Below are 24,852 nucleotides of genomic sequence, written 5' to 3'. Positions count from 1 at the left end.
AACCATAAGGATAACTCTGATAGTAAAAGACGGGAGTGGATTAGTGACTTACAAGAAGATATTTCATATACTGAATGGGGTAAAATATGTTCAAAAACACACACTCAAACCATTAACACTCGTTTGAGAATGATACAATTTTCCCTCCCCATCTCCAGCTGCCTCCCTCTTCCCGCTCCACCACAACCACCCACACATGCAGGGCCTTGGAGTAGGGGTATGTCACCAGGGTGCAGAGGAGGCTACCCCCCCCCCCCCCCCCCTCTGTCCCCTTCTGGCTGCCTCTGCCTCAATTTTATCCCACAACTTAGACATTCACATTACTCACACTCTCATTACACATACATATAGGATCTTGGGGGTGGGCACGATACACGGAGTCCAAAGTACCATCAGGGTGTACACCCCACCCCTGGCATCGTTGCCCACCTCTCGATTTTAAATACACGTAGACATTGAGGGCTAGCAGGAGGGACCATGCGCTTACCTGCTGCTCTCTGGCAGGTAGCTCCAAGCCCTCCTGGGTTTTAAATGCACCTTAGAACACACATGCATCAACATTACAATGAGCGGGTGGAGGGAGGTTCGGAGTCTTCTCTCACCCCCGTTCTCTGCGACCTGCTGGAGCAGGGGGGCTAGGAGGAGGAGTTGGCCGTCCGACTGTGGTCTGGAGTGTGGAGCCTTCCTGCTGCTGCGGAGTCGGGGCGGTCTGCCTCCCCCCACCGCAGGGAAAAGGGAAACACCACCTGGGTCTGGGTGCAGTTCCCCCCTCCAGGGGCGGGGGCACCTAGACCCGGTTTGTAGAGTACGCTTGGGGAGTGTGATCGTGTGTACAACGTCTCTTTATGTCTGTCTCCACGTTGGTTGAGTGTGGAGTAAGTGCATATGAGAGCATGAGGGTGGGAATGGATGTTTGTATCTGTGTGTGCCTGTATGTCTGTGTCTATATGTCAGGTTGGGTGTCAGGCGCCACCTCTCTGGGGACATCTCAGGCCCTCCAAGGTTTGGAGGCCTATCTCCCCCTACCACCACTTCCCCTGCCAGTGGCGGACCCCCTCAGACATCGGTGCGTTGGTGGTTCTTTGTGTCCGGGGATGGGCGTCCAGGTACACACCGGCTCACTCCTTGGCGGCCGCTTATCGGGGCCTGGAGCCTGGGGCTCGCTCGGGCCACTTCGGAGGTGGGGTGCCCCCGGCCTCTCGGCCTGGGGCTCGGTCACTCAGGCGCAGCTGGCTGCCGGCGGAGCTCACGGGCGCGTCACTGCAACTCCCCCTGGCTTCTGCTCCGCGGCTGCTGAGTGAGCCCTCATCTGGGACTCTCCTCAGCTCTTTCCGGGACAGTGGCGCAGCTGCCCCTCTGTTGGTCTTCCTTGGTCTCTTGTGTTCTGGGGGCCTCTGGATGTCTGGAGTTTTGATCTCCTCCACACCTGCTTCACGCCCTGGAGGACGGGGCTGTGGCCCCCCCACACCCTCTAGCAGATTATTACATGAAGGAACCTTTTAAAAAAACAAAAAACAAGCGCGTCCATGCTCACAGGTGTACACACGGGTGATCACACCCACAAACTACACCCTTTTTGGCTCCTACCTCAAAGCACACTGTGTTCTGTTGATCTTATGTGCTGCACAATAATGTTTAACATTTAGTATTTACTGTCATATTCCCATATATCATTGTGATGTTGTTTATTCTATTACTCTTGTTCTCTTCTGCTTGCTTTCTTTTTTCTTTCTCAGCAGGTGATCCAGGTGATCGATATATGCATTTTTTTTCTCTGCCCGTTCTGTTGGTTTTTGTCTTTTGCCCTTCTCCCCCGTCCCTCTTCTCAGCTGTTTCTCTTTCCCTCTTTCTTTCTCCCCTTCTTTCCCCCAGTCAAGTCTGTCCCGTATTCAGTAAGTGAAAATAAAATAAACAATAAAAGGTGAATCAAATGGACCATTACGGCAAGGCTGGGATGGTCAGTTTGGTAAAGTAAATCCGTTGGGCATCTTTCTTTGCCTTTAGACAACAATTCTGATGGCAAAAGAGCCAAACGGGACAGGCCAAAAAAAAAAAAAAAAAGAAAAAAAAAAAAAAGAAATAAAGAACATGTTAAAAAAAAAAAAAAAAAAAAAAGAATGATACAATTTAATTGGATAATGCGAACATGCATATCCCCTGTACAATTAAATAAATTTGATCCTAATATAATTGATCTATGCTATAAGTGTAATAGGCATCAGGGTACACTATATCACTGCCTGTGGAAATGTGAAGAGATCCAAAAATTTTGGAGCTCTGTGTTAAAATATATCTCTCAGATCACAACTTCTCCTGTACCGCTTTACCCTAAGTTATGCATTTTAGGCTTGCATCCAGATGACTGTACTCTGTCTTGTGAGGAAAGAAAAATGGTCGATCTTTGTTTGCTACAGGCCAAACGCTATATCGCCTTATGCTGGAAGAATGTTGGTTGGCCCTCTTTTGACCACTGGTTAAATAACTTAACATCGAGTTTAGCTCTTGAGAAACTGACCTATATTGTTAGAAAGAAGGCTTCTGAATTTTACAACATCTGGAAGATATTTTTGGATCTACTGAGGAGTGGGGATGTGGGGGGGGGGGGGGGGGGGGGGTGAGTGAATAAGATAACTAGATAATGAATAATGTCTGACTTGCTGTTGGGAATATACTATGTAACCTATATTATGATTTTTTTTTTTTTTAAATTGTATTTATTTGTATGGTTTAATTTAATTTATTTAACTATGCATTTATTTGGAACCTTTTAGGATTAACGCTTCAATTATTGTTATTACTATTATTCTTATTATTATTATTATTATTATTATTAGTGTTGTTATTATTATTATTATTTTAATGACTGCCATACGTTCATTTTATGTTGGTGTTGATACTGTTGAAAAAACAAATAAACATACGTTTAAAAATAATAATAATAATAATGTTTTATTATTATCATTATCATCTTTTTTAAAAAGAAATTTCTTACAACTGTCTTATCAGCCGGTGTCCCTGTTTTTGATGAACAACTGCTTCCTTTGGGTTCTTCTAAAAATAGATGGCAGGATGTTTTTGTAAAGCCTCTTCAGCTGCATCAAACACTGTGTTTCTCTTTGGCACAGTAATAAATAGCAGAATCCTCTGGCCTCAAATTGGACAACCTCAAATACACCATGCTGTTGCTGTCATCTCTGCTGATTTCTACACGTCCTCTCAAACTGCTTGCATAACTGTTTCTGCTGGAAGTTGAGAAGCCGCTCCCGATCAATTCCAGTGGTTTTCCTGCAGGTTCTCTGACCCAGATCATAACACAGCAACCAAAACTGAAGCCTGATCCTCTACAGGAGAGACTAAGAGTGTCTCCAGGCTTTTTCACTACTGGACTGGAAGGAATGGACTCCATGCTCTGACCTGTAACACCTGATGAGATGAAAGAAGAGAGGAACAAGTGAGACACCTGGAAAGTTGTAATGGGGCCACAAATGAGTATGACTTGATGTTTTTTTTGATATGAGAAAAATAAGAATCGAGACAACTTACAGGGCAGAGAGAGAACAATGAGCAGGGGAGTGAGTGTATTCATCATCCTGGTGGAGATGTGATTTCTGGTGCTCTATGCAATATAAAAGACCAGCACGGGATGAAGATTTGCATCATGATATCAGAAAAGGGAGGGGCTCAAAAAGATAGTTATTCTTTAGTTTAATTGTAGCTTTTAGTACTTAATGATGTTTAATATAGCTGGTTTATCATATGTGTAGTGTAACGACAAAATGTGTATTTCATTAGGGTTCATTAAAATTAAAACAACAGGAGTAGTAATGAAAGAGAAAGTTAATTTACATTTTTATTTGGCTTTGTTGTGAATAATACACATGAAATGGAATAAATGGTAAGCATACTGATTGCTAGCATTACTTGTGAAGTCTTAAGGATATATATGCTACATATGTATTACATACTTAAGATTTAAAGATAAAAAAAAAAAAACACATGAATCAACATTAAAATTTAAATTTGGGTGAAAAAAGTTGATTTCATTTGTTTCACATGGCAAATTTAACCTGTACATTTATGTGATTGGTTGAGGTGTTTTATTTTCTGCAGTGTTGTTCAGTCTTTACTGTTTGAATGCATATAGAGTATGAGTAATTTTTTGCACACTTCAATGTGTTTTAGATTTAAAACTCTAGGTTTTATCCCTTAGAAGAATGGCAACTTGCAAAAAAGGGAAAATTATATCTTTATCCACAACTCATGAGGGATGTACAGTTGTACTGTAGAGCAATAAATTAAATTGGATAAAAAGCACAAATAAATTAAAGCCTGAAATAGAGGCTGGGTGTCAAATGCTGAATATCAAATCAGTATAAAACGAAGAGCTACAAAAAAGAATATAACAGTCCTTTATTGTCATTGTACATGCACAACAAAATTGTGCTCCACACCAACTATGCAGGTATAAAATATAAATAGTAAGATAGCAGAAATAAATAAAAAAACATGAGAGATATATACAAACAGCAGGAATATAGAATATAGAAAGGCACACAATAGAAGACCAGGTTGCAAAGTCCTTGGGCCTCTAAAATAGCTGACTGAAATATTTTTCATTTGCTTTTTTTTAATCAAAAAAAGCATTAAATTGCATTCTTTTGCTTTGTTTGTAAACATGGACTCATGAACTTGTAACTACTAAACTATGCAACACTTTCATATTTTTTATGCTTTCGAAGAAACATACAGCAATGTGGTTTACTTTGAGGGTTATGTATACCAGAATATGTTTTTGGTTGTTGAAGAAAAGAAGAGGGATTAAGAAAAGTAACCTTCGTCTGTGAGAAATAATGTTTATGAGAACTGGAATTAATAATCACCTTTGTTTCGAGATTATATTTCAATCTTATGTATTGACTTATTATGCTGATCTGAAATCATCAGTGGTCTGAGAGCTCCTCCTCTGGTGGTTTCATGTTAGAACTGTTCAGTGAGGGGTTTTTGTTCAGCTCTAGTGAAGGGTTGTGTTACTGTGGCTCTCTAGCACAGTAATACACAGCAGAGTCCTCTGGCTTTAGGCTGGAAAGGCTCAGATGCACCATGCTGTTGCTGTTGTCTCTGGTGATTTCTATACGTCCTTGCACACTGCTGGCATAAATGGTTTTACTTGCATCATACCAGATTGCTCCCATCCATTCTAGTGTCTTTCCTGCTGGTTGTCTGATCCAGTGCATTCCATACTGGCCAAAGTCAAAACCAGACCCTCTACAGGAAAGACTGAAGGCTTCCTGAGGCTTTTTCAACACTGACGTGGAGGGAATGGACTCCAAAGCCTGACCATTTAAACCTGGAAAGAACCAGTGAGATGAGTGAAACTGGGAGAAAATAGTCACTTCATAAATTAACAGAAAATAAATAAATAAATAAATAAATAAATAATGAGTCAGTTATAAAATTATATGACTTACAGGGTAGACAGAGCACTGTCACCAGAGCAGAGAGTCTGAGCATCATCTTGAAAGTGAAGTTGTGAAGGAAGTGCTTCCCATTAGACAAGATGACAGCCAGGCCCTACGAGGACAGAAGTAAGCCATCTAAATTTTATTAGGGAGGGACTAAAATGTCAGGCTTAAATATTATTCAAATACATCTTTAAAAAAGGTTAAAAAAGAAGGTTGAAGATGCGATGTAGTACACACACACACACACAGACACACACACATATAAAGCAGACAAAGACACATTTTTGATAAAGCATAACAGTGAGTTCAGTCTCGTGTTATCTTCTATTATGTTGGAAAAAATGCTATCTGGGACAGAAGTGAAGTTAAATGATTTAATTAACAATACGGGATTACAAAACAAAAAATAAAATGTTTTGCTTTTGTTGTTTAGTTTATTTTGTTATCCATGCATTAAAATTTTCAACTACTTTTCTAACTTGGGGTCATCCAGCAAGAGGCAAGGTACACCATGTGTGAGTAATCAGTCTGTAAAAAGCCTGTGTTTTAAGAATGAGAATAGACCAACAGAAGGATCGTTTAGACTTTTATGGTTATTATATTAAACTTATTATGACTCATTTAATTACATCCTGTTGATTTTTAAGTGACATCTTATTTCTTCTTATTGTGCTGATCTGAAATCATTGTTGCTCTGAGGGATCACCCTCTTGTGGCTTCGTGTGTTCAGTCACTGAGGGGTTTTTGTTCAGGTCTCATGATGCTTTGTGTTACTGTGGGTGGTTCTCTGGCACAGTAATACACAGCTGAGTCTTCAGGCTGCACATTCTGTCCAATCAGAGTCACGGTCCTGTTGGAGGAGTCTATGTCGATACTAAACTTGTTCTGTAGTGAGTCTTTGTACCGTGTGCTGTGTCCAACATGTACACTACCAATGCACTCCAGTTCTTTTCCTGCAGGTTGTCTGATCCAAAATGTTCGAGCGCTGCTAAGAGAATAAGAGGTCTGACAGGTTATGGTCAGACGATCCCCTGGATGCACAGTCACAGAGGCTGGCTGTGTCAGCTGTTCACACTTTACACCTGAGGAGGAAAACATGTGGAATATTGAAACAGTGTAGCAGTCACTGTATTTTTATCATAGTGTGAGTTCCTCAGTGAGACTCACAGGATCCAGCAGCCAGCAGCAGCAGAGCTAAAGAGAACATGTTGGTACTGAAGTTGATCTGATTAGAACGTCTCATCTTCTTCTGTAACTGGTGCCATGATTTCACGTCTTAATAGCAGACTGTCAGGAAGTTCACTTTGCATATTGAGAAGGACTCTGAGAGCCCTCTCACAAGAGGACTCTCACTTAAAATTGTGTTAATATAATATGCATCTATTATTAACTCAGGAAGAAGCTCTGATTCACAGAGGATGCTCCTACAAACATATTGTGTGAATGCAAAATTTGGAAAATTATACAAGGATTCTTGAATGTGCCAATGTGTCTATCTATTTTTGTATCCCTCTTAAAAATGGTGTTTCAGTGTTTTTGAATGATATTTTCCATATTATTTTTCATTATAATCAAAAGTCTTTTTTATATTTTAAAAGCATTCATAGAGGATAAACACAGGTGTTATTGTGACAGTGAGTTGAACAACATAGTTTGATCATCTGTTGCCCCCTGTAGGTTCTTGTGAAACTGTATGGCTGAAGGTTTTTGTAAAGCTTATGTCATTACTTAAACCATTGTTTGTCTTTCACACAGTAATACACAACAGAGTTTTCTGGTTTTAGGATGGAAGTCTCAGATATGTCATACTGTTGCTGTTGTCTTCGGTAATTCTATATGTCCACTCAAACAGCTCATGTATCTGTTTCTGCTGGAAGATAAAAAGCCTTCTCCTATCCATTCCAGTTCATTTCCTGGTTGTTGTTTTATACAATCCATAGTACAGCAACTAACTGTGAAACCAGATCCTTTACAGGAGAAACTGAGAGTCTCTCCAGGCCTTTTTACGACAGGATTGGAAGGAATGGACTCCATACTCTGACCTGTAACAGCTGAGGAGATGAAAACAGAGAGAAACAAGTGAGACAGATAAAATGATAGACAGATAAAAGTATCATTAACTCACCATCAATCAGTGTGTCCTGGTACATGGTGAAATAGTGAGCAGCACAGGAACTCAGGGGGAAGCAAAAAAGCAATCGATGAGGTACAGCACAAATGCTACGGCAAGGACGAGGCAGGACGTCAGGTCATTCATATGTGTTCATTCATAGTTATGATGCCTTCAGTGAGAATCTACAATGTGAATAGTCATGAAAATAAAGAAAAAGCATTAAATGAGAAGGTGTGTCCTGGTAGTGTATTAAATACTGATATTTCCAATGTTAATAAATGTGTTTTTGTTAACGTGAAAATATGGGATAGTCTGAAAGTGCAACATCACTTCAGAGGTTGCCAATAGTAAGCTTTAGTGTGTTTAGTGCTCTCCCTGCCACTTGTGAATTCCTCGAAACCCCCAAAGTACACAAATGCATTTCATTCAAAGACAGGGAGTGTACAGATATACAAGGACACTACATATGTTTGCAAAGAAGAAGAGTTACAACAACAGTCTTTGTGCTTTCAAATGACTGCACCTCTTCATAACACCACTGGCATACCAACACATTTATCGGCATCTTGAAATCACTACATGAGTAGTTTTTTTACATAGAGGTGGAAACTATATTGCTGCTTCTGCACATGGAGCTTTGTCTCACTCTTGTGGAAAATCTGAGAATTACAATATCTTGGAGCACGAAGCAATTTTCTGAAGGATAAACATGGTGTTTATTATTATTATTATTATTATTATTATTATTATTATTATTATTATTATTATTATTATTATTATTATAGTAAAAATGGCCAGTATAATTTAAAAATTGGACTGGAATCTTACTTTTAAACAATCAAATGACAGGCGCTTATCTTAATCAATGTAGCTATGATACCATATAAGGTGGTGATGATGAAAAAACCAATGAGGGTGAAAACCGCATTCCAGCTTTCCTCAGCTCACATCAGCATGCTCAATATCATCAAATAAATCACACTTCTTTTACTTGGGACAGGTCAAGGTGGCTCTGGACACTGAACTTTCCATCTGGGCATCTTTGGAGTCACTAGTGTTGTAGTTCAGCAGTTCTGTGTGTCCATTTGGAAACCCAGTGATGTTAATGGATACAGAACTGAAGCCAAAAACCAGGCACACAAGTTCATTAGAGCCCTGAAGCAAGTAGGCAGATGGTTGGCTGTAGATCACTGAGGCTGGAAAGATGTGCATTACAGTTTTAGTAATCAGTTAATCATTTTAATCAGTTTTGTTAAAATTAATATAATGGAAATAAAAGATTAATGTTAAATGCTAAACAGCAGCTCACCAAACACATCAGTTATGGTGGCTTCAACAAGTGCTTCAGATAACTCATGTGTGACAACACAGGAATAGACCTTTTGTCTTCAGTTTTGAATATGTTTAGTCTGCTGCTCACAGAGTAAGAGCTGCTCCCTGAGTATTTCCATTGAGGACTGTTAACGTCATGCATGGATGGGAGAGTCTGGCCATCTTCTTCCCAGTGCACTATGATGTTTGCAGGGAAAACTCCAGACACTAGGCAAATAAGCGTTAGGATGTCAGACACTGAAACTTCAGAGGCAGTTGGTTGCATTGTCTTCACTGTTGTCACACAAAGGTCTTGAAAAACACTAAAGGGACAGAACCATAAAAATATAGTCACAACCAGAGGAACATGAAGTTTAGAAAGAGCTGTAATATATTTGTTACCTTTCTAACATTACCTCTGGTTTTGCTTATATGGTCTTCATTGCCCTGATTGGAACATGGATGTTTTCCTTCACAAAACCCTTGTTTATCTGCATCCCAATTTTCTGCTGACACATTAAGGAAGCTCTGTTGAGTCTCTGTCCCATTGTTGTAACTCACTGCAGGATTAGTTAGGACATAACAGTCAGGAATTTTGTTGCCAGCTGATTTCCAGGTGATGGAGAAATCTTTAAGACTAGGGGCAACCAGAAGACAGATAACAGTCACGGGTCCTTTGTTCTCAGGCTGCTACAGTGATGATGGTCCCTGAACATGAACCCCAACTAGCTGTGAGGATGATGGAGGTACTAAAAAAAAACAAAAAAACAAAACAATTCTTAATGTGTATCACAATAATAGTGTTTTCACTTTACCTGTACAGAGACTGACATTTCTTGTGATATTTTTATTCAGAGATCTGTCAGATACTGTGCAAGAAAAGATCTTTCCTGTTTCCCACTCAGAGTGATCAATTATAAGTTGGCTGGTCACTCCAGCATGTCCATCTACACTCATGCTGATATCAGTGGTTGTTGATCTTTGCTGAGACTCGTTAAACCATCTAATATGATCATTGAAGACCCATCCAGAGCATAAGAGTGTCTGTGATCTTGACTCCTTACTTTTGACCAGAAGAAGCTCCACTAAAGTGAGACAAATCAGGGCATGAATTAATCTATTTAACAGAAACCATAAAGGGAAGCAAGAGTAGCTTTTACCAAAAATATAGATGGTAGAGTTTGCTCTCCTCTGCATGTTAAATGCTTTACTTGCTTCCAGTTGTGTTTTACTCTCTGCACATTTTTTTCATTCGTGGCGCTCCATTAATCAGCCGGGAAATCATGGCATCAAAATGAGTGTGGACCCGACAATATTTATAGTCTTCTCAGCAGATGTGACACACGTTTGCTCTCCTCTGCATGTTAAATGCTTTACTTGCTTCCGCCAACTCAAAATCTTTTTTTTACTTATAATAAGAGTTGTGTTTTACTCTTATTAGCTGTTTGTGGCGCTCCATTAATCAGCCAGGAGATCATGGCATCAAAATTAGTGTGGACCCAACATGTTCCTTGCACATTAGAGTCTGACGCTTAAGTCTTAAACTTGGGAATCTCCACATGAATGAAAGGTGAATTTCTGTGGAATTAAAGAAAAACATGCTAATTAATAAACTTTATCTTAAGACTGTTCTTAATTTGTTCAAGATATTCCTGCAAATGTGCATGTTGAATATGGGCTTTGAGACAGTAGCTGTACATACTCACTGTGACAAATGCTTATTGTCTTCTTATATTCAGTATAATTGTGATTAGCTTTGCAGGTAAAAGTTGATCCTTGTCCCCACACTGAGAGTTTGCTGCTCAGGCTGAAGGTTTTCTGCTCTGTCCCTTCACTTTGTAGCTTCGTTCTGCTTGGCTTCTTGTTTTGACTCAGTGGTGATTTGTCCTAAAACCACTCCAAAGCCAGTTCGTCTGGAAAAAAAGCCATTTAGCAGATGAGCCTTACTGGTGAGATTCTAAATTCCCAGTCCGAAACTGGGTACAATGTGATGTTTGGCGACACAATCCATGGCACTGAAATAAAGAAGAGATTAGTTTGATTTACATAACTCATTCTAAATATCATGTGTGAACACAACAAGGAAAAACATTAATCTTATCTAAGTTATACATACCTTCAGATTCTGGTAAATGCAGAACTCTTTCAGTTGTCATTAAGTTATGTTAGAGTTGTACTTTTACATTGTTTAGTGTTGTTCAGCAAGGCGAAAATAGGGCAGGAAGTCTGTTGCACAGTTGTTATGCATGATAAGGCAGAGTGATCAGGGCAAGCAGCAAGCGGAAGCATTGAGTAACAACCAGGTCTCAAAAAAGTACCAAAACACAGAAGTGAAAGAATGCAAAGAGCAACGGAGCATCACAAACAGCAGGTGTGAGGTGTGGTTATGCCAGTAAGAGAAACAAAGTGCACATTTAAATTTCTCATATCAGTTTGCATGTGCACCACATCCATATTTTCTTATCAATTTGCCAAAGATTTTAGTTCTCAAATCTTGTAATAATAGACTAAAATGCAACCAGTTTTAAAAGCTAACATTTTGCATTTTTGGTATCACATGGGCTGCTGATCCCAGCGCTGTGGATGTGGGTTGGCCTGTATTTATCTAATAATAACAACTTTTAATGCTTTTTTTTTTTGGTTTACTATATTTTAAGCAGCTGTGTAAAGCATATGAATTATTCACTGTTGCTCTTTTCTCAGTGTTATTCTAGCAGCCACTGTCAATATCTGATCTAATATCTGATCTGATAAATTCTTCTGTAAATCTGATGTGAAGTTTTTTACAGAAGAAAGATTGCCAAGTGTGATTAGCGTTTATGCCACATGCAGTTTATTTTTCTGAATCATGTGTGAGTTTTAAAACACAGCCTGAAAGTTTTTTGAGTTACACAGTTTGCAGTACCATTAAGACCCAATTTAGCTGCTCTCTCTTCTTGTCTTTGGAAATTTGTCACTCTACAGGTTATAAAAGGAGACGATGTAACACAAATACATCCCTCAGTAGATAACTCACGCAACAACAGTCTACAATGTTGAATCTTCTTGAATATCTCATTTTTACACTAACTAAAAGTTGGGATGAAGAAATTACCGTGTATTACAGTTTTTCTCGATTGCTTAAACACTATAACCAGGCCTCTAAACTAAAATTTCAAAACCGTAATGCTATTGGTCAAAAAGCACACCCATTTCCCTGAACTATAAACACTATTCCCTGCTTTGACACATGACTCAAATTTGGTGAACTGTTACTGCAAAACTCTACACACAAATCCCTACATTTTACAGTGCTTACACCATGTAGTCATTTAGAAAGCACTAGCATGCAATAATGTTACAGTTTTTTCTGATTGCTTAAGCACATTTTTTGTAACTATTGGCTAATTTTGCAAAACTCTTCACACAAATAAGAAAACCTGTCACCCAATAATCAAAACATTGTAGTTCTCTTGCAAAAGCAAACACAGCTAGATTAACTCTTCACACCTTCGTAAAAATGGTGTTTCCGTATCAAACAGTACACACAAGCCATCATCTACTAAGCACACAATGCGCCAACTGCACACTGATGGTATGAATACAAAACACATCTGGCTTTTGCTTTCTCTGTGCACAAGGTAGGCTATGTCAGTTTGAGCTCATACTTCTGTCATAGATCCATAAGCATAGAGGGATCCAAACTTCAAGTACTGGTGTTTATTCAAACACATCAAAACAAACACAAGTGTTTATTTCCAAGTATAGGATTATTTGCAATCGCCATAATGACTATATGGGTTACTTGGTCTGCAGTGAACATGCTTCCTCTGCCCCCAGCATCTGGTCATCTAGCAATTCTGTAAAGTAACAATTTCAGTATTTTTACATCAATGGTATTGGTGTGTTTCTCATTGGCATATGGCAGTGCTACAAATCTTTGTGCGAAGTGACTGTACTAACCGATTCTCATTTCAAGATGTCCTTATGATACTTGCTACAGTGTAGCGGCTCAAGTTAGGCTGGACCCGTTGGCCAGCTACCCTCAGGGTCATTCCACGGTTGATTACATGGTCCACTATTGTAGCTCTGATGTCATCAGCAATTCTATTTCTTACTCTTCCTACCCTTCCTCTCCCCCCTCCTCATCTTCCTCTCCCCCCTCCTCGTCTTCCTCTTGCTCCTCCTTGTCCTTGTCGTCCTCTTCATCCTACTTCTTCACCTCCACGTCCTCTTCCTCGGCCTCCTCTACTTCTCACTCTTTCTGCTCCCTCCATTGTACTCCACACACACAGCTTACCTGTATTATAGTGCTTAGGCTGATTGCAAAGTGAACTAATTATCTAAAAAAGTTTTCACATGTGAAAGTGTGCCAGACAGTTGGCAAATTAGTGTTAATGATAGCCATACATGTGTATACTTTTGCTAGGAGTGTGTTGGAAATTTGGAAATTGAGTGTTGTGCAGTGAATTGTGCCTACAGTTTTGCAAAGTGTGTGTTACAAAATTGCAAACTGAGTGAAAAGCAGTTTTTGTGCTTTTAGTTTTGCAAACTCAGTGAGTGGTTTTGCTATAAGTCTGAATCGTTTTAGAGATTGTGCTACAAGAATCACAGTTAGGGTTTAAGCATTCAGAAAAAACTGTAACTTAAGTCAGCATAGCTTGAGCTCAATTAGCACACAATTAACCAGGTGGAAACACTAGGAGTCAAAATTTAGCACACACCAATCAGAACCTGCGATGGATAGATAAAAGGGCCAAAGTCAGCTCATTCAGGTTTGAAACAATGGATCCAAAGAGATGCAAAGGAAGAGGACGTGGTGGAGAAAGAGGACGTGGTGAAGGAGGAGGACGTGGTGGAGGAAGAGGACATGGTGAAAGAGGAGGACGTGGTGAAGGAGGAGGACGTGGTGGAGGAAGAGGACATGGTGAAAGAGGAGGACGTGGTGGAAGAGGAGGAGGAGGTGGTCTAGGACAACAGGAAGGTGGTGGAGGAGGAGGGAGAGGTTGAGGAGGAGGAGGACGTGGTGAAGGAGGTGGAGGTGGAGAACGACGGCGACAAGGAAGGGGAAGAGCAAGGGCACGAAGACAGTCAGTCTCGGATGAAATTCGAGCCACTTTAGTTGACCATGTCCTTGTCCATGGGATGACTATGAGGGAGGCTGGGCAACGAGTACAACCAAATTTGAGTCGCTTCACTGTTGCCTCCATCATCAGAACCTTCAGGGAGGAAAACAGGTAGGTGTACTTGCAGTAAGACTGCTTTGTACAGTAACTTGTAAGTTACTGAACTTATGTGTCTTGAGTTTCAGTATGTTTCCATTATTTTCCTGTAAAATGAATGTGTGACAGTTACAGTAATGAGTGCTTCTATTTTTGTAGGACACAGAGACGACCACCTGGTGGAGGCAGGTTAAGGCTTTTGTCGGAGGAGCAAGAGAGGGAACTTGTAAACATGGTAATTGCAAATAATGTAATCCGCCTGCGAGAGATTCAAAGGAGAGTGATTGAGGATGATCATCTTTTTCGAGGCATAAATGCCATCAGCCTCTCCACAATTGACCGCATCCTCCGAAAGAATCAATTCCGGATGAAACAGGCATACCGAGTCCCTTTCGAACGAAACTCTGACAGAGTGAAAAACCAACGTGTGGAATATGTTCAGGTATGAGTTTTGATACTGTATAAAGTATTGTGTACCATCACAGCATGGCAGTTTATGCTGCCATTTCAGCACTCTTGAACTGTGGTTCAGGGTACCGATTGACTCTACTGTGTTATGTGTTTTGCAGAGAATCTTTGAGATTGAAGGACGGCCTGTTCCCCATGAAATAATCTTTGTGGATGAGGCAGGTTTTAACCTGACCAAAAGAAGGAAAAGGGGGAGGAACATAATTGGCCATCGGGCTATTGTAAATGTCCCTGGTCAGCGTGGGGGGAATGTCACTATGTGCGCAGCCATCAGCCAACGAGGGGTACTCCACCGCCATGCCGTACTAGGACCCTATAACACTATGCTTCTCCTTGCTTTTCTTGATGGTTTAAGACAACATATGTTCCAGCTGGACTACAGGGAACCAGCACAGCCAGAGCAGCCTCACTACGTTGTTGTGTGGGATAACGTCAGCTTCCATCGCGCTGCTCTGGTTCGTGACTGGTTTACCAATAACCCAAGGTTTTCTAATATCTTTCTGCCTGCATACTCTCCCTTTCTAAACCCGATAGAGGAGTTATTTTCGGCATGGCGGTGGAAAGTGTATGACCGAGAACCTTATGTCCGTGTTCACCTCCTTCAGGCCATGGAAGAGGCCTGCCTAGACATATCAGTAGATGCATGCCAGGGGTGGATCAGGCATGCAAGAGGATTTTACCCCCGCTGCCTGGCTGGGGCCAATATAGCCTGTGATGTGGATGAGATTCTCTGGCCTGACCCAGACCAAAGACAAGATGCTGAGGTGGGATAATGTTTCTGGTGTGTGTTGTACTGTATAGTACATGAATGACAATGTGCCACTGTACATACATTGGTTGCGTCTTTTGTGTTTATCATGTGACAAGGGTTTTGAAGGGGAGAACCATAAGCAACCTAATTGTTTTGGAACTATTGTTTTGAATTAATTGTACCAGTGTGCAAAACTCTGTTGTAGTGTGTGTGTTTTTGAGGGCTTGTGTTTGATGTCTGAGGGCAAAGTTTGGTTTTTCAGCAGGAGTGAATAGTTTTGGGTGTAGAGCTTCATTTTGACCTGGAAATAGGATGTTTGGGGAATTGAGTGAGAGGTTATGGATTTGTGTTTACTGTTGTGAGGATATGAGGCGTAGTTTCAAGAAATGTGTTTTAGCAATCGAGAAAAACTGTAATATTTACAAAAGTTCTGAAAATGAGAAAAACTAAAATACATAATTTTCTCTACTATACCAAACATTGATTATCAGATACATGTAAACAGGATAAAGACTATTGGATTTTGTACTGTTCAAGGAACTTCAGTTTGTAAATGTGAATTGAAGAATAAAATTTAGCTTTTTTTATTTATTCATTTTTGGTTTTCTGAGTTTTTGTACAGTGTTTCTTCCTCTTGTGTCACTGTGAGTCTCGAGCACAATAATAAACAGCAGAGTCTTCAGTCTTCAGGCTGTTCATCTGCAGATACACCTGCTGTCTGCTGTTGTCTCTGGAGATGGTAAACCGGCCTAGGACTAACTGAGAGTAGTATTTGCTACTACCAGCACTAACTTCGGCAACCCATTCCAGTACTTTCCCAGGAGTCTGTCTGACCCAGTGCATATCATAGCTGCTAAATGTGAATCCAGAGGCTGTGCAGGTCAGTCTGTGGGACTCTCCAGGCCTTGTAATGACTGGTTCAGATTCTGTCAGAGTCTGACCATCAACACCTGTCAAAACAAACAAGAACATTGTCACCTGCTGTGAGTTGGAAAATCATTAAAAGAAATTCAGCTCAAAATGACTGAAACTATACCTCCCCAGAACAGTAAGATAATCAGCAGTCTGGCCGATATGTCCATTATGTTAAACTGTGAGTTCACTCCTGTCATTCACACTTCAGTCACAAGAGTATTCTTTAAAACCATCCAAGTTTTGCATTAACTCCTCCCCACAGAAAGGATATAGTGTTCATCCTTTTTTTCTTCTGATCCCCTATTTTAAATTAGATTATCAACAAGTAGTTGCTACCGTAAAGAGAACACAAATCAACCAGCCACACAGATGTTCCAGTCATGTCTGGATTAATGAATGATTGTAGTTGTTTCTACATAGAAGTGCATTAAAACATATTTGTCTCAAGATTGTTGAAGTCTTCAGTCAAATCACGTACTATGCTCATCTTAACTGAAGCATGTTTTTTAATATTGTGAGTAGTGCATCACTGCCATATATACAGTTACTTCCTTTAACACTGATGACAACTTGAAAGCATCAGTGGTCCAAGAGCTCCTCCTGTGGTTTGTTAATGTTAGAGCTGTTTAGACACTGAATGGTTTTTGTTCAAGTCCACTAGTGTTTTGTGTCACTGTGAGTCTCTGGCACAGTAATACACAGCACTCTCTTCAATTTGCACATTCTGTCCAGTTAGAATCACTGTGTTCCTGGAGGAGTCGGTGGAAATGCTGAACTTGTTTCTGAGTAAAGGACTGTAGTGAGGTGTGCTTCCAAAAGCTGCTCTTCCAATCCACTCTAGTCCTTTTCCTGGAGCCTGTCTATTCCAGTGAGTCCAATAGCTGTGCACGGAATAAGACACCTTACAGGTGATGGTCAGAGGGTGACCTAAAAGCACACTCAAAGAGTCTGGTTGTGTCAGCTGTTCACACTTGACACCTGTTGAAAAAAGACGTGTTGTTGTAAATTATAACACAAGGAAGAAATGCTGGATATAACAAATCTACAGAGACTCACATCCAGCAGCTAAGAACACTAGCAGAGCTACAGACAACATATTGTTTGGTGTCTGTTGTGTTGTGAACTCTGCTTCACAATCTGATGTAAAGTTTTTATAACCCAGTAAGAGAGAAAACCTATGAGTTTGCATAGGATCATACACATCATAGCTGGTCTAACTGGAGCCAATCAAAGAGTGTGCGTGTTACGTCTGTTATGCACCTACTTAGACCTACATAGGTACATTTTTATTTCACAATTCAGTATAACAGTAGTGAAACAACTGATTGTTTCATTGCCTTTAATATATCTGAAAACAATATAGTATTAAGGATTTTGTATTAAGGATCAGTGGATTGATACATTAAAGTGCTTTTTTTCTTCTTTTTGTAGACCATCTAGTAATTAAAAAGAATATTAAATAATATAAATTTTACATGTTTTGGTATTATTTCAAAAATCTTAAAACCTTATAATTGCTTACTAATGCTCTGGCTTGCTGGGATAAACCAGTGGTAGATCATTTTACCCAAAAGTACTTATTATGAGTGGTTTTTAAACAGTTATCATTTTGCACATTTTAAATTCACATTTAAAATGTGCAAAAATCTGCAGAAATCTGCAGAAATCAAAAACTGAAATCAAAAACTGTTCACAACCAAATGTCACTGAGTATTGTGATATCACTGGTTATAATTTTATCACCAATATTATTCTAATTGTACTGTTTTTAACATGTTATGAACAAAAAATAAATAAAAACGTGACAAACAAATTGATTTAGCAAATACTAAATTTAGAATTCTTCACATTCTGGTACAATTAAAACATGGAGATGGATATTTGAATACTGTATTCCATAAAAGATGAAAGATGGCTCTGTTTTAGTTACTTCAAAATAAATAATAATTAATGGAACAATACATTTGTAATGAAAAGTGTAGAATATTATGACATTAACATGTCAGATATACTAAAACATTCTTAAAATTGATATTGTTTTATATATTAAAATTATTTTAAAAGTAAAATTAAAGATAACACTTGATAAATGTCTGTCATATAGAGAGGATGACTCTAAGATTTTGTACAAACAGCTTCAGTCAGTCATTCTTTACACTGTTCATCTGCACATGTCTGTTGTTTTTCTGGAGATGGAAAACTGCCTTCACCTGAATAAACAGCAGAATCTTCAGTCCTCAGACTGTTCATCTGCAAATACACCTGCTATCTGCTGTTGTCTCTGGAGATGGTAAACTGTCCTTGTACTCCGGGCCAGTTCTAGACAGGCATATATGAGGGGGCAGACAGAAATGTAAAGGGGGCACAAGGTGGCAATGCAGGCGAGAAAGGTGTGGGGGCTGTGTGGGGTGCTCTGGATTCAGGGTTCCACAAACGATTATTTTGATAGTCGACTAGTCGCCGATTATTTTTGCGATTAGTCGACTAATCATCCATTGGACATAAAACGAACATCTTATTGCACCAGCATGCATCTGCTTTTATATAACTATCATTAGCTTACAGCTTGAAGTATGTGCTAACTAAAAAGGTATGTGCTAACTAAAAATAAAGACAAGATCATAGTTTATTAAACTCTTAATGAAATTTGCAGATTGTCTCGGTGGAGTTTAATAAACTCAGTCATCTTCTCCTTGCTATCTAAAATGTAACAGGACACTGGAGTAAATTCTTTACCATCTCATGCTTCTGTTTAATCAGTTTTCTGTTTGACGTTTTTTCAGCTGTGTGAAACTTTAATCTCAGTCAAACCGATTTACTCGCTTTAATGATTTACTTGCTACTTATTCCTGCGTCTTTCAGGATCTTACAAAGCTTCAAACAACGCGCCAACTATTAAATTAGTCGTTGACGATTTTGATAGACGTAATCGTGACTGGTCAACTAATTATAGCAGCCCTACTCTGGGTAACAGTTTTTGTCATGTAATTGGTTTGCACTTTGTCAGGCCTCTACCCTAAGACCTGACCAACTTGGGTGTCCCACCTGAAGGCTAAGCTTCTGCTGGTCTAGCTTTTATGGTCACTAAGACACGCAAAGACCATGTTAAGGTGAAAAAATAGAGAAGTATAATTTTTTCAGTGACTTTATTATAGTCTCTTTTTACTTTGTAATACAGAAATTTTCAAATGTTAAAACTTACAATACATCAAGAGACTTTTTCATATCACAGGACCTATGCTCTATCCATCTGTGTTTTTAGGAAAGATCTCAAACTCCAAACTATTTAAAAGAAGTAGTACAAGGTTTATATTTGTGTGCATTATACGTATGGACCCAGTCCCTGTCATTCTTCATTTCTACTGCAGCACTTGCAAGTGCGTGTCTATTTCAAACTTTGCAGTGATGTCGCACCCAGGCTGATGCCCTCAGACATCGGTGCGTTGATGGTTCTTGGTGTCTGGGGCTGGGAGCTCACGTATGTACCGGCTAACTCCTGGTGGCCGCTTGGCAGGGCCTGGAGCCTGTGACCCGGTTGGGCCCCTTCCAGGGGGTGGGGGGCCCTCAGGCCTCTGGCCTCTGGGCCTGGAGCTCGGTCCTCTCTGGCACAGCTGGCTGCCAGCAGAGCCCGTCGGCAAGTGACCCCTTGTTAGGTTTATATTGTGGATTGTCATTTATGCTTAGAAATATGTACTCATATATGCTTAGAGTTTTATAATCGATTGCATAATGATAGAGGTCTGATCCTTAGCAGTCTGCAAAGACTCTGTGTGCCTCCCAGAGCACTCTGGCATACACACACATCTTAAGGTCTTAAGAGAGGTTGTACCTTCTCTTACTGATTTATGCTATGGGAGGACACCTACTCTGTATCTGTTTAACTATAAGTGCCTGTTGTTTAGGTGGACCGCTGGACTCCTGGCTCCAGCTTTGGGGGAGTCATTCACAGGGTCACATCTTGACACACACACACACACACACACACACACACACACACACACACATACCTACACTATGCACAGACTGGTATTCTTTGTTCACATGTACGTCTATGTAAGACATCATAGGTTAATGAACCTATGCATAGTCATGTAACCGCAATAAAGAGCAGTGTTACGAGGGAACAGACGAGAGCAACTGGGGTCAAGCGAAGGAACGACGCTTGTCACAGTTCTCTCCCTCGTACACGAGCAATACAAAAAACTTTACCGACTTGTGTCTTGCTTTGCTGTGTAGTAGAATTGTCTTGAACGTTCCAGAGAATAGGTTTATGCTACAAACCTCGTCTGGGGCTCTCCTCAGCTCTTCCCAGGAGGGCGGCATGGTTAATGGTCCTCCCTGGGTTCTTGGGTACACAGGTGTACACACAGGTGTTCACAGAAACAAACTACACTTTTTTTGGCTGCTACCTCAAAGCACATTGTGCGCTGTCGATCTTGCGTGCTGCACAATAACATTTAATATTTAGTATTTACTGTTAGCTAGTTTATTGTGATGGTTTTGTGTTTATTATGTTGCTCTTTGTTGTTTGTTTTTTCTTCTGTTTTTTCTTCTCTTGACAGGTGATCCAGATGATTTTTTTTCTTCCCCCCTTTCTCACTATCTCTTCTCCCCTCTTTTTTCTTTCTCTCCCTCTCTTTCTTTCATTGTTTCTTTCTTCCTTTCCTATCCCCCAGTCATGTCTGTCCCGTCTGTAACAACCGAAAATAAAATAAAATAAATACATAACAATAATAAATGTCAATCAGATGAACCAATATCACAAGGCCATGATGATCCACTTGGTAAAGTAAATCCGCTAGGCATCTTTCTTGGCCTTCAGACAATAATTCTGATGGCTAAAGATCCAAACGGGACAGGCAAAAAAAAAAAAAGAAAGAAAATGAAACAACTGTAGCTTGCCTCCACCATTGTGTGAATGTGAGAGTGAATGAATAGTGGATTGTAAAGCACTTTGAGGGTCTTGAAAAGCGCTATATAAATGCAATCCAGTATTATTATTATCATTACAAATTATTAAGACTTTAACAAATTCAATTGAGTCATCTTGAGAACATGTGAGCATACCTCCTTTGAGGTGATTGGAAGTAAGGAAGAACAATAGCGCTTATCAGTCCAGCAAAGAGTGGAATGGAGCGCTGGTCCACACACACACACACACACACACACTGTGCCCCCAACTGCTGTAAGGATTTGTGAAAGAAAACCATCAGTTCACACAGTATAAAGCATCATTAAGATTAGCATTCACCCTCCGAAAAGGGTGAAGGGGAAAAATCATTGGATGTGATCAAATTAAATCCTTTATGTGCAACTCATACTGTATGATTTAGATTTGTTTCCTGTTCAAGCACTGAGGGGTTCTTTTTCAACTCTACTGATGCTTCTTTTATGTGAGTCTCTGGACAAGTAATGTTGAAAGTTGAAAGCAGTGTTTGACTTTCATGGGTTTTTGTACAGCGTTACTTCCTCTTGTGTCACTGTGACTCTCGAGCACAATAATAAACGGCAGAATCCTCAGTCGTCAAGCTGTTCATCTGCAGATACACCTGCTTTCTGCTGTTGTCTCTGGAGATGGTGAACCGGCCTCTGACTGACTCAGAGTAGTAGATGCTGCTACTGCTATCACTGATAGTAGCAACCCATTCCAGTCCTTTTCCAGGAGCCTGTCTGATCCAAGCGTTCCAGTGATCGCTACTGAACCCTGAGTATGTACAGGTCAGTCTGTGGGATTGTCCAGGCCTTTTAATCACTGATTCAGACTCAGTCAGTGTTTGACCTTCAGTACCTACAAGCAAATAGCTCATTAGATACAATGATGCAGACATTTTATGTGTTTTCATTAGTAAAAGTAAACGTATAATGCTTACCAGCCCAGTTCATTAAAAGAATGAAAAAAGTGAACCACATATGAAGTCTGAACATGATGAAAGCCATTTATCTCTGCAGTCTACAGTGGGTACATCAATGATTTACACTCTGTCTTAAACTCTCTAACACTTATGTAAAGATAAACTAGAACAGTTTTGCATCAGCTCCTCCCACACTGTAGCTTGTAGTACTGATCATTTTATTACATTATTATTTGAAATGTATTTATTTGTTAACTAATTGTGTTCAGGTAAGACAGTCCTGTCCTTATAATTCTACATTTTTTTTTCTTTTTTCTTTGATCATAAAATCCTTCTTGATATGCATTTAGAAAAGTACATTGTGTTGAAACATTTGTTTAAGCATCAGAGTTTCTGTGTTTATGATTATTGTTCATTTTACTGTAAAGTATGAGCAAAGTAAATAAAAATTAATTCTGTTCAGCATGCGCATAAATCTTTCTATTAGTCTGTCTCCAAAGAGATTGTCAAAGAGATTGAACTGCAGGTGATTAATGTGAATATCATTTTGATCGGCTGAGTTTTTGAACTAAATTTCTTGAAGGAGGATTGTTTACTGTCATATGTAAATATTCATAAAAGGATAGTGAGGTTTCTGCTAAATGCCACTTAACATCTGTTTCATTTATCAAGCTTAATATTACCAAAAAAAATAGATTTTACTCCAGCAGACAAACTGTTGGAGTCATCTCTGGAGATGATGGACCTACCCTGGATGAACTGGGACTATCAGCAGTGCCAGTGTGTATCAGTTCATATTATAGCTGCTGAATGTGAATCTGGAGCATGTACAGGTTAATTCTGGATTTTTTCCCAGGTCTTTTTACCACTGATTCAGATTTTGTCAGAGACCATAAAATCATGCCAAGAGCATCAAATCACACTAAATTAAACTGTAATATCAAGAATTATTAATGCTGTCAACTCCCAAGCAAATAGTTAACAGCAGTTATGATGATGTTTCTAATCCACAATCAGGATTAACAAAAATCACTGGAAAATTAAAAATTAATTAAGGAGCAACTAAAGTTGTCCAGTTTTATTTTCAATATTCGCACTTCTCCCTTTTAAAATAAAATGTAAATAAAATCAAAGACAGGAGATGTCATAATGAACAATACTCAGAGAATAAGAGACCTGGCAGGTTACTGTGAGATTGTGATAAACATGAAAAATCGAGTCCAGTTCTAAAGACATGAACACTCTGTCCATGCTTTCAGTGTTTATGTTCAGCGAGAACATGTTGATATTGAAATTCATCGTCAAAGCTTCTGTATCTCTTGCAACCAACTGCAGTTGTCATGATCCTGGGCCATGTTGGCCCAGCATTCTTAGTTTTCATGTATTTTTGTATTTTGTTCTTTATTCTGGCCACGGTTCCTGGGTTGCTCTGTTAAGGTGTTCCTTATTTGATTTCCCCCTTGTGACTTTTACCCCCTGTGTGCCCCTCTGTATCTGTGAGCCTTCGTCTCCCCTCCTTGTGTTTTATTCCATGTTTCCCCAGCCCGCTATGCCTGTGCTCTCCTGTCTCTCTCTCTCCTCCTGTCTGCAACTCTGTGTACTTCCTGTTTTACTTTGACAGTCTCCCGTCAGTGTTGTGTTACTCCTGCCGTGTCTCGTTATGATTATCCTTGTCAGCTGTGCTCCCCGTGTGCTCCCACTTCCCTCGTTAACCCTCTGTGTATTTATGTGCATGTCTCCCTCAGTTCGGTGTCGCGTCATCAATGTCTCCTCCCGAACCTGTGTGTCTTTCTGTGTTCCCTCGGTCCTCAGTTAGCATTCCCAGTTTAGTTCTGTTTCTTTGTGAAGCCTGCAATAAAGCAGTGATTTTGAGTTCAGCTTTTTGTCTCCGTGAGTTTTGCGTTTGGGTCCTCATCTGCCTCCACACAGCCAGTTCATGACTGCAGTACATGTCTAGCAAGACTATTCAGGCAGGCTGTCTGATCCAAGCAGCACTAATATCACCACTAAACCCTGAGTATGTACAGGTCAGTCTGTGGGAGTCTCCAGACGTTTTAACCACTGATTCAGACTGAGAAACTCAGTACCTAAAACTGAATACCACTCTTTTAAAGTAAAAATCAGGGAAAAATGGAAAATTCTAATTTTTCAAATAATAAAACTTACAACAATACCTATAGGGGAGACCGGGGATAGTTGTAACATTTTTGACATTTCTGTCTGTAAATTGAAGCTCTTTAAGGTAGTGGATTCAAAATGTAATGCAAAGTATTTACATGTCTCTGCTATTAAATAGTGCAGCTATTTTCTCTGCAGCACAATTACCCATTGAATGGTATGGTCTCAAACACGAAGAGTGAAATGTTACAATTAACCCCATAGTCTGGGTTAGTTGTAACATATCCTGGGGTGAAATGTAACACAATGAAATAAGGGTACTAACAAAACATTAACATGTAATCTTTGTTTATTCAACACATGAATGCACTTAGAGCCATTTATGTAGCTGTGTGTGTGTGTGACAGAATGCAGAAATCTAGCTTTTGAACATATTCCAGCCCCCCAAAAAAGACAAATTATGGAATTTTCTGCAACTGAATATTTCATTAATTTTGGTTGGTCTTCCTTGAGTTTGGCCTCATTGGCTCAGTGGGTATTATAACCTACAACTCTTGCACCAATTTTGAACATAACAATGAAGCTGAAAAAATGTAGTTGTTCACCAGCATCGCAATTCCATTACTTTTTATCATGGCTTACCTTTGTGTGGTTTTCAAAG

General features: G+C 39.7%; 1 protein-coding gene, 3 long non-coding RNA genes and 1 gene segment (V, D, J or C); 1 reads left to right on the top strand and 4 right to left on the bottom strand.

The window, feature by feature from the left end:
- Positions 1-5,002: 5,002 nt before the first annotated feature.
- LOC146711171 (immunoglobulin heavy variable 3-33-like) lies at positions 5,003-5,543 on the bottom strand. The segment is given in 2 exon segments: positions 5,003-5,347; positions 5,469-5,543. Coding segments are annotated over 2 exon segments (366 nt in total).
- A 955-nt stretch (positions 5,544-6,498) lies between these two features.
- Positions 6,499-8,945, bottom strand: LOC146711170 (uncharacterized). Of its 2 annotated transcripts, none has more exons than XR_014920115.1 (3): positions 8,885-8,945; positions 7,588-8,771; positions 6,499-7,513 (listed from the first exon to the last, which is right to left on the bottom strand). It is a non-coding gene; the product is annotated as an uncharacterized LOC146711170 (long non-coding RNA). The 2 variants fall into 2 exon arrangements; XR_014920116.1 differs by having other exon boundaries at positions 6,499-7,504.
- A 10-nt stretch (positions 8,946-8,955) lies between these two features.
- On the bottom strand, positions 8,956-10,192 carry LOC146711169 (uncharacterized). Of its 2 annotated transcripts, none has more exons than XR_014920118.1 (3): positions 9,702-10,192; positions 9,303-9,523; positions 8,956-9,209 (listed from the first exon to the last, which is right to left on the bottom strand). It is a non-coding gene; the product is annotated as an uncharacterized LOC146711169 (long non-coding RNA). The 2 variants fall into 2 exon arrangements; XR_014920117.1 differs by having other exon boundaries at positions 9,303-9,971; positions 10,047-10,192.
- An 84-nt stretch (positions 10,193-10,276) lies between these two features.
- Positions 10,277-11,194, bottom strand: LOC146711168 (uncharacterized). Its single transcript, XR_014920122.1, has 3 exons — positions 11,003-11,194; positions 10,593-10,901; positions 10,277-10,464 (listed from the first exon to the last, which is right to left on the bottom strand). It is a non-coding gene; the product is annotated as an uncharacterized LOC146711168 (long non-coding RNA).
- Positions 11,195-13,885: 2,691 nt separating this feature from the next.
- LOC146711167 (uncharacterized) lies at positions 13,886-15,718 on the top strand. Its single transcript, XM_085453920.1, has 3 exons — positions 13,886-14,102; positions 14,247-14,529; positions 14,657-15,718. Exons 1-3 carry the CDS (start codon positions 14,011-14,013, stop codon positions 15,326-15,328), a joined length of 1,047 nt encoding a protein of 348 aa, XP_085310046.1. The 5' UTR covers positions 13,886-14,010; the 3' UTR covers positions 15,329-15,718.
- The last annotated feature ends 9,134 nt before the right edge of the window (positions 15,719-24,852 follow it).

The sequence above is a fragment of the Copadichromis virginalis genome, linkage group LG4 (assembly GCF_057382275.1).
Source record: "Copadichromis virginalis isolate Kocher_CV1m ecotype Utaka linkage group LG4, C_Virginalis_male_GT1.1, whole genome shotgun sequence".
Lineage (NCBI taxonomy): Eukaryota > Metazoa > Chordata > Actinopteri > Cichliformes > Cichlidae > Copadichromis > Copadichromis virginalis.
Note: the sequence above shows the minus strand (reverse complement) of the source record. Positions and strands in the feature narration are given on the sequence as shown.

What these genes read in the sequence shown, in the direction of transcription:
- LOC146711167 (XM_085453920.1), top strand. Translation starts at nt 14,011, where the DNA reads ATGACTATGAGGGAGGCTGGGCAACGAGTACAACCAAATTTGAGTCGC. An exon ending in ACCTTCAGGGAGGAAAACAG is followed by an intron (nt 14,103 to 14,246) that starts GTAGGTGTACTT and finishes CTATTTTTGTAG; the next exon opens with GACACAGAGACGACCACCTG. An exon ending in AACGTGTGGAATATGTTCAG is followed by an intron (nt 14,530 to 14,656) that starts GTATGAGTTTTG and finishes TGTGTTTTGCAG; the next exon opens with AGAATCTTTGAGATTGAAGG.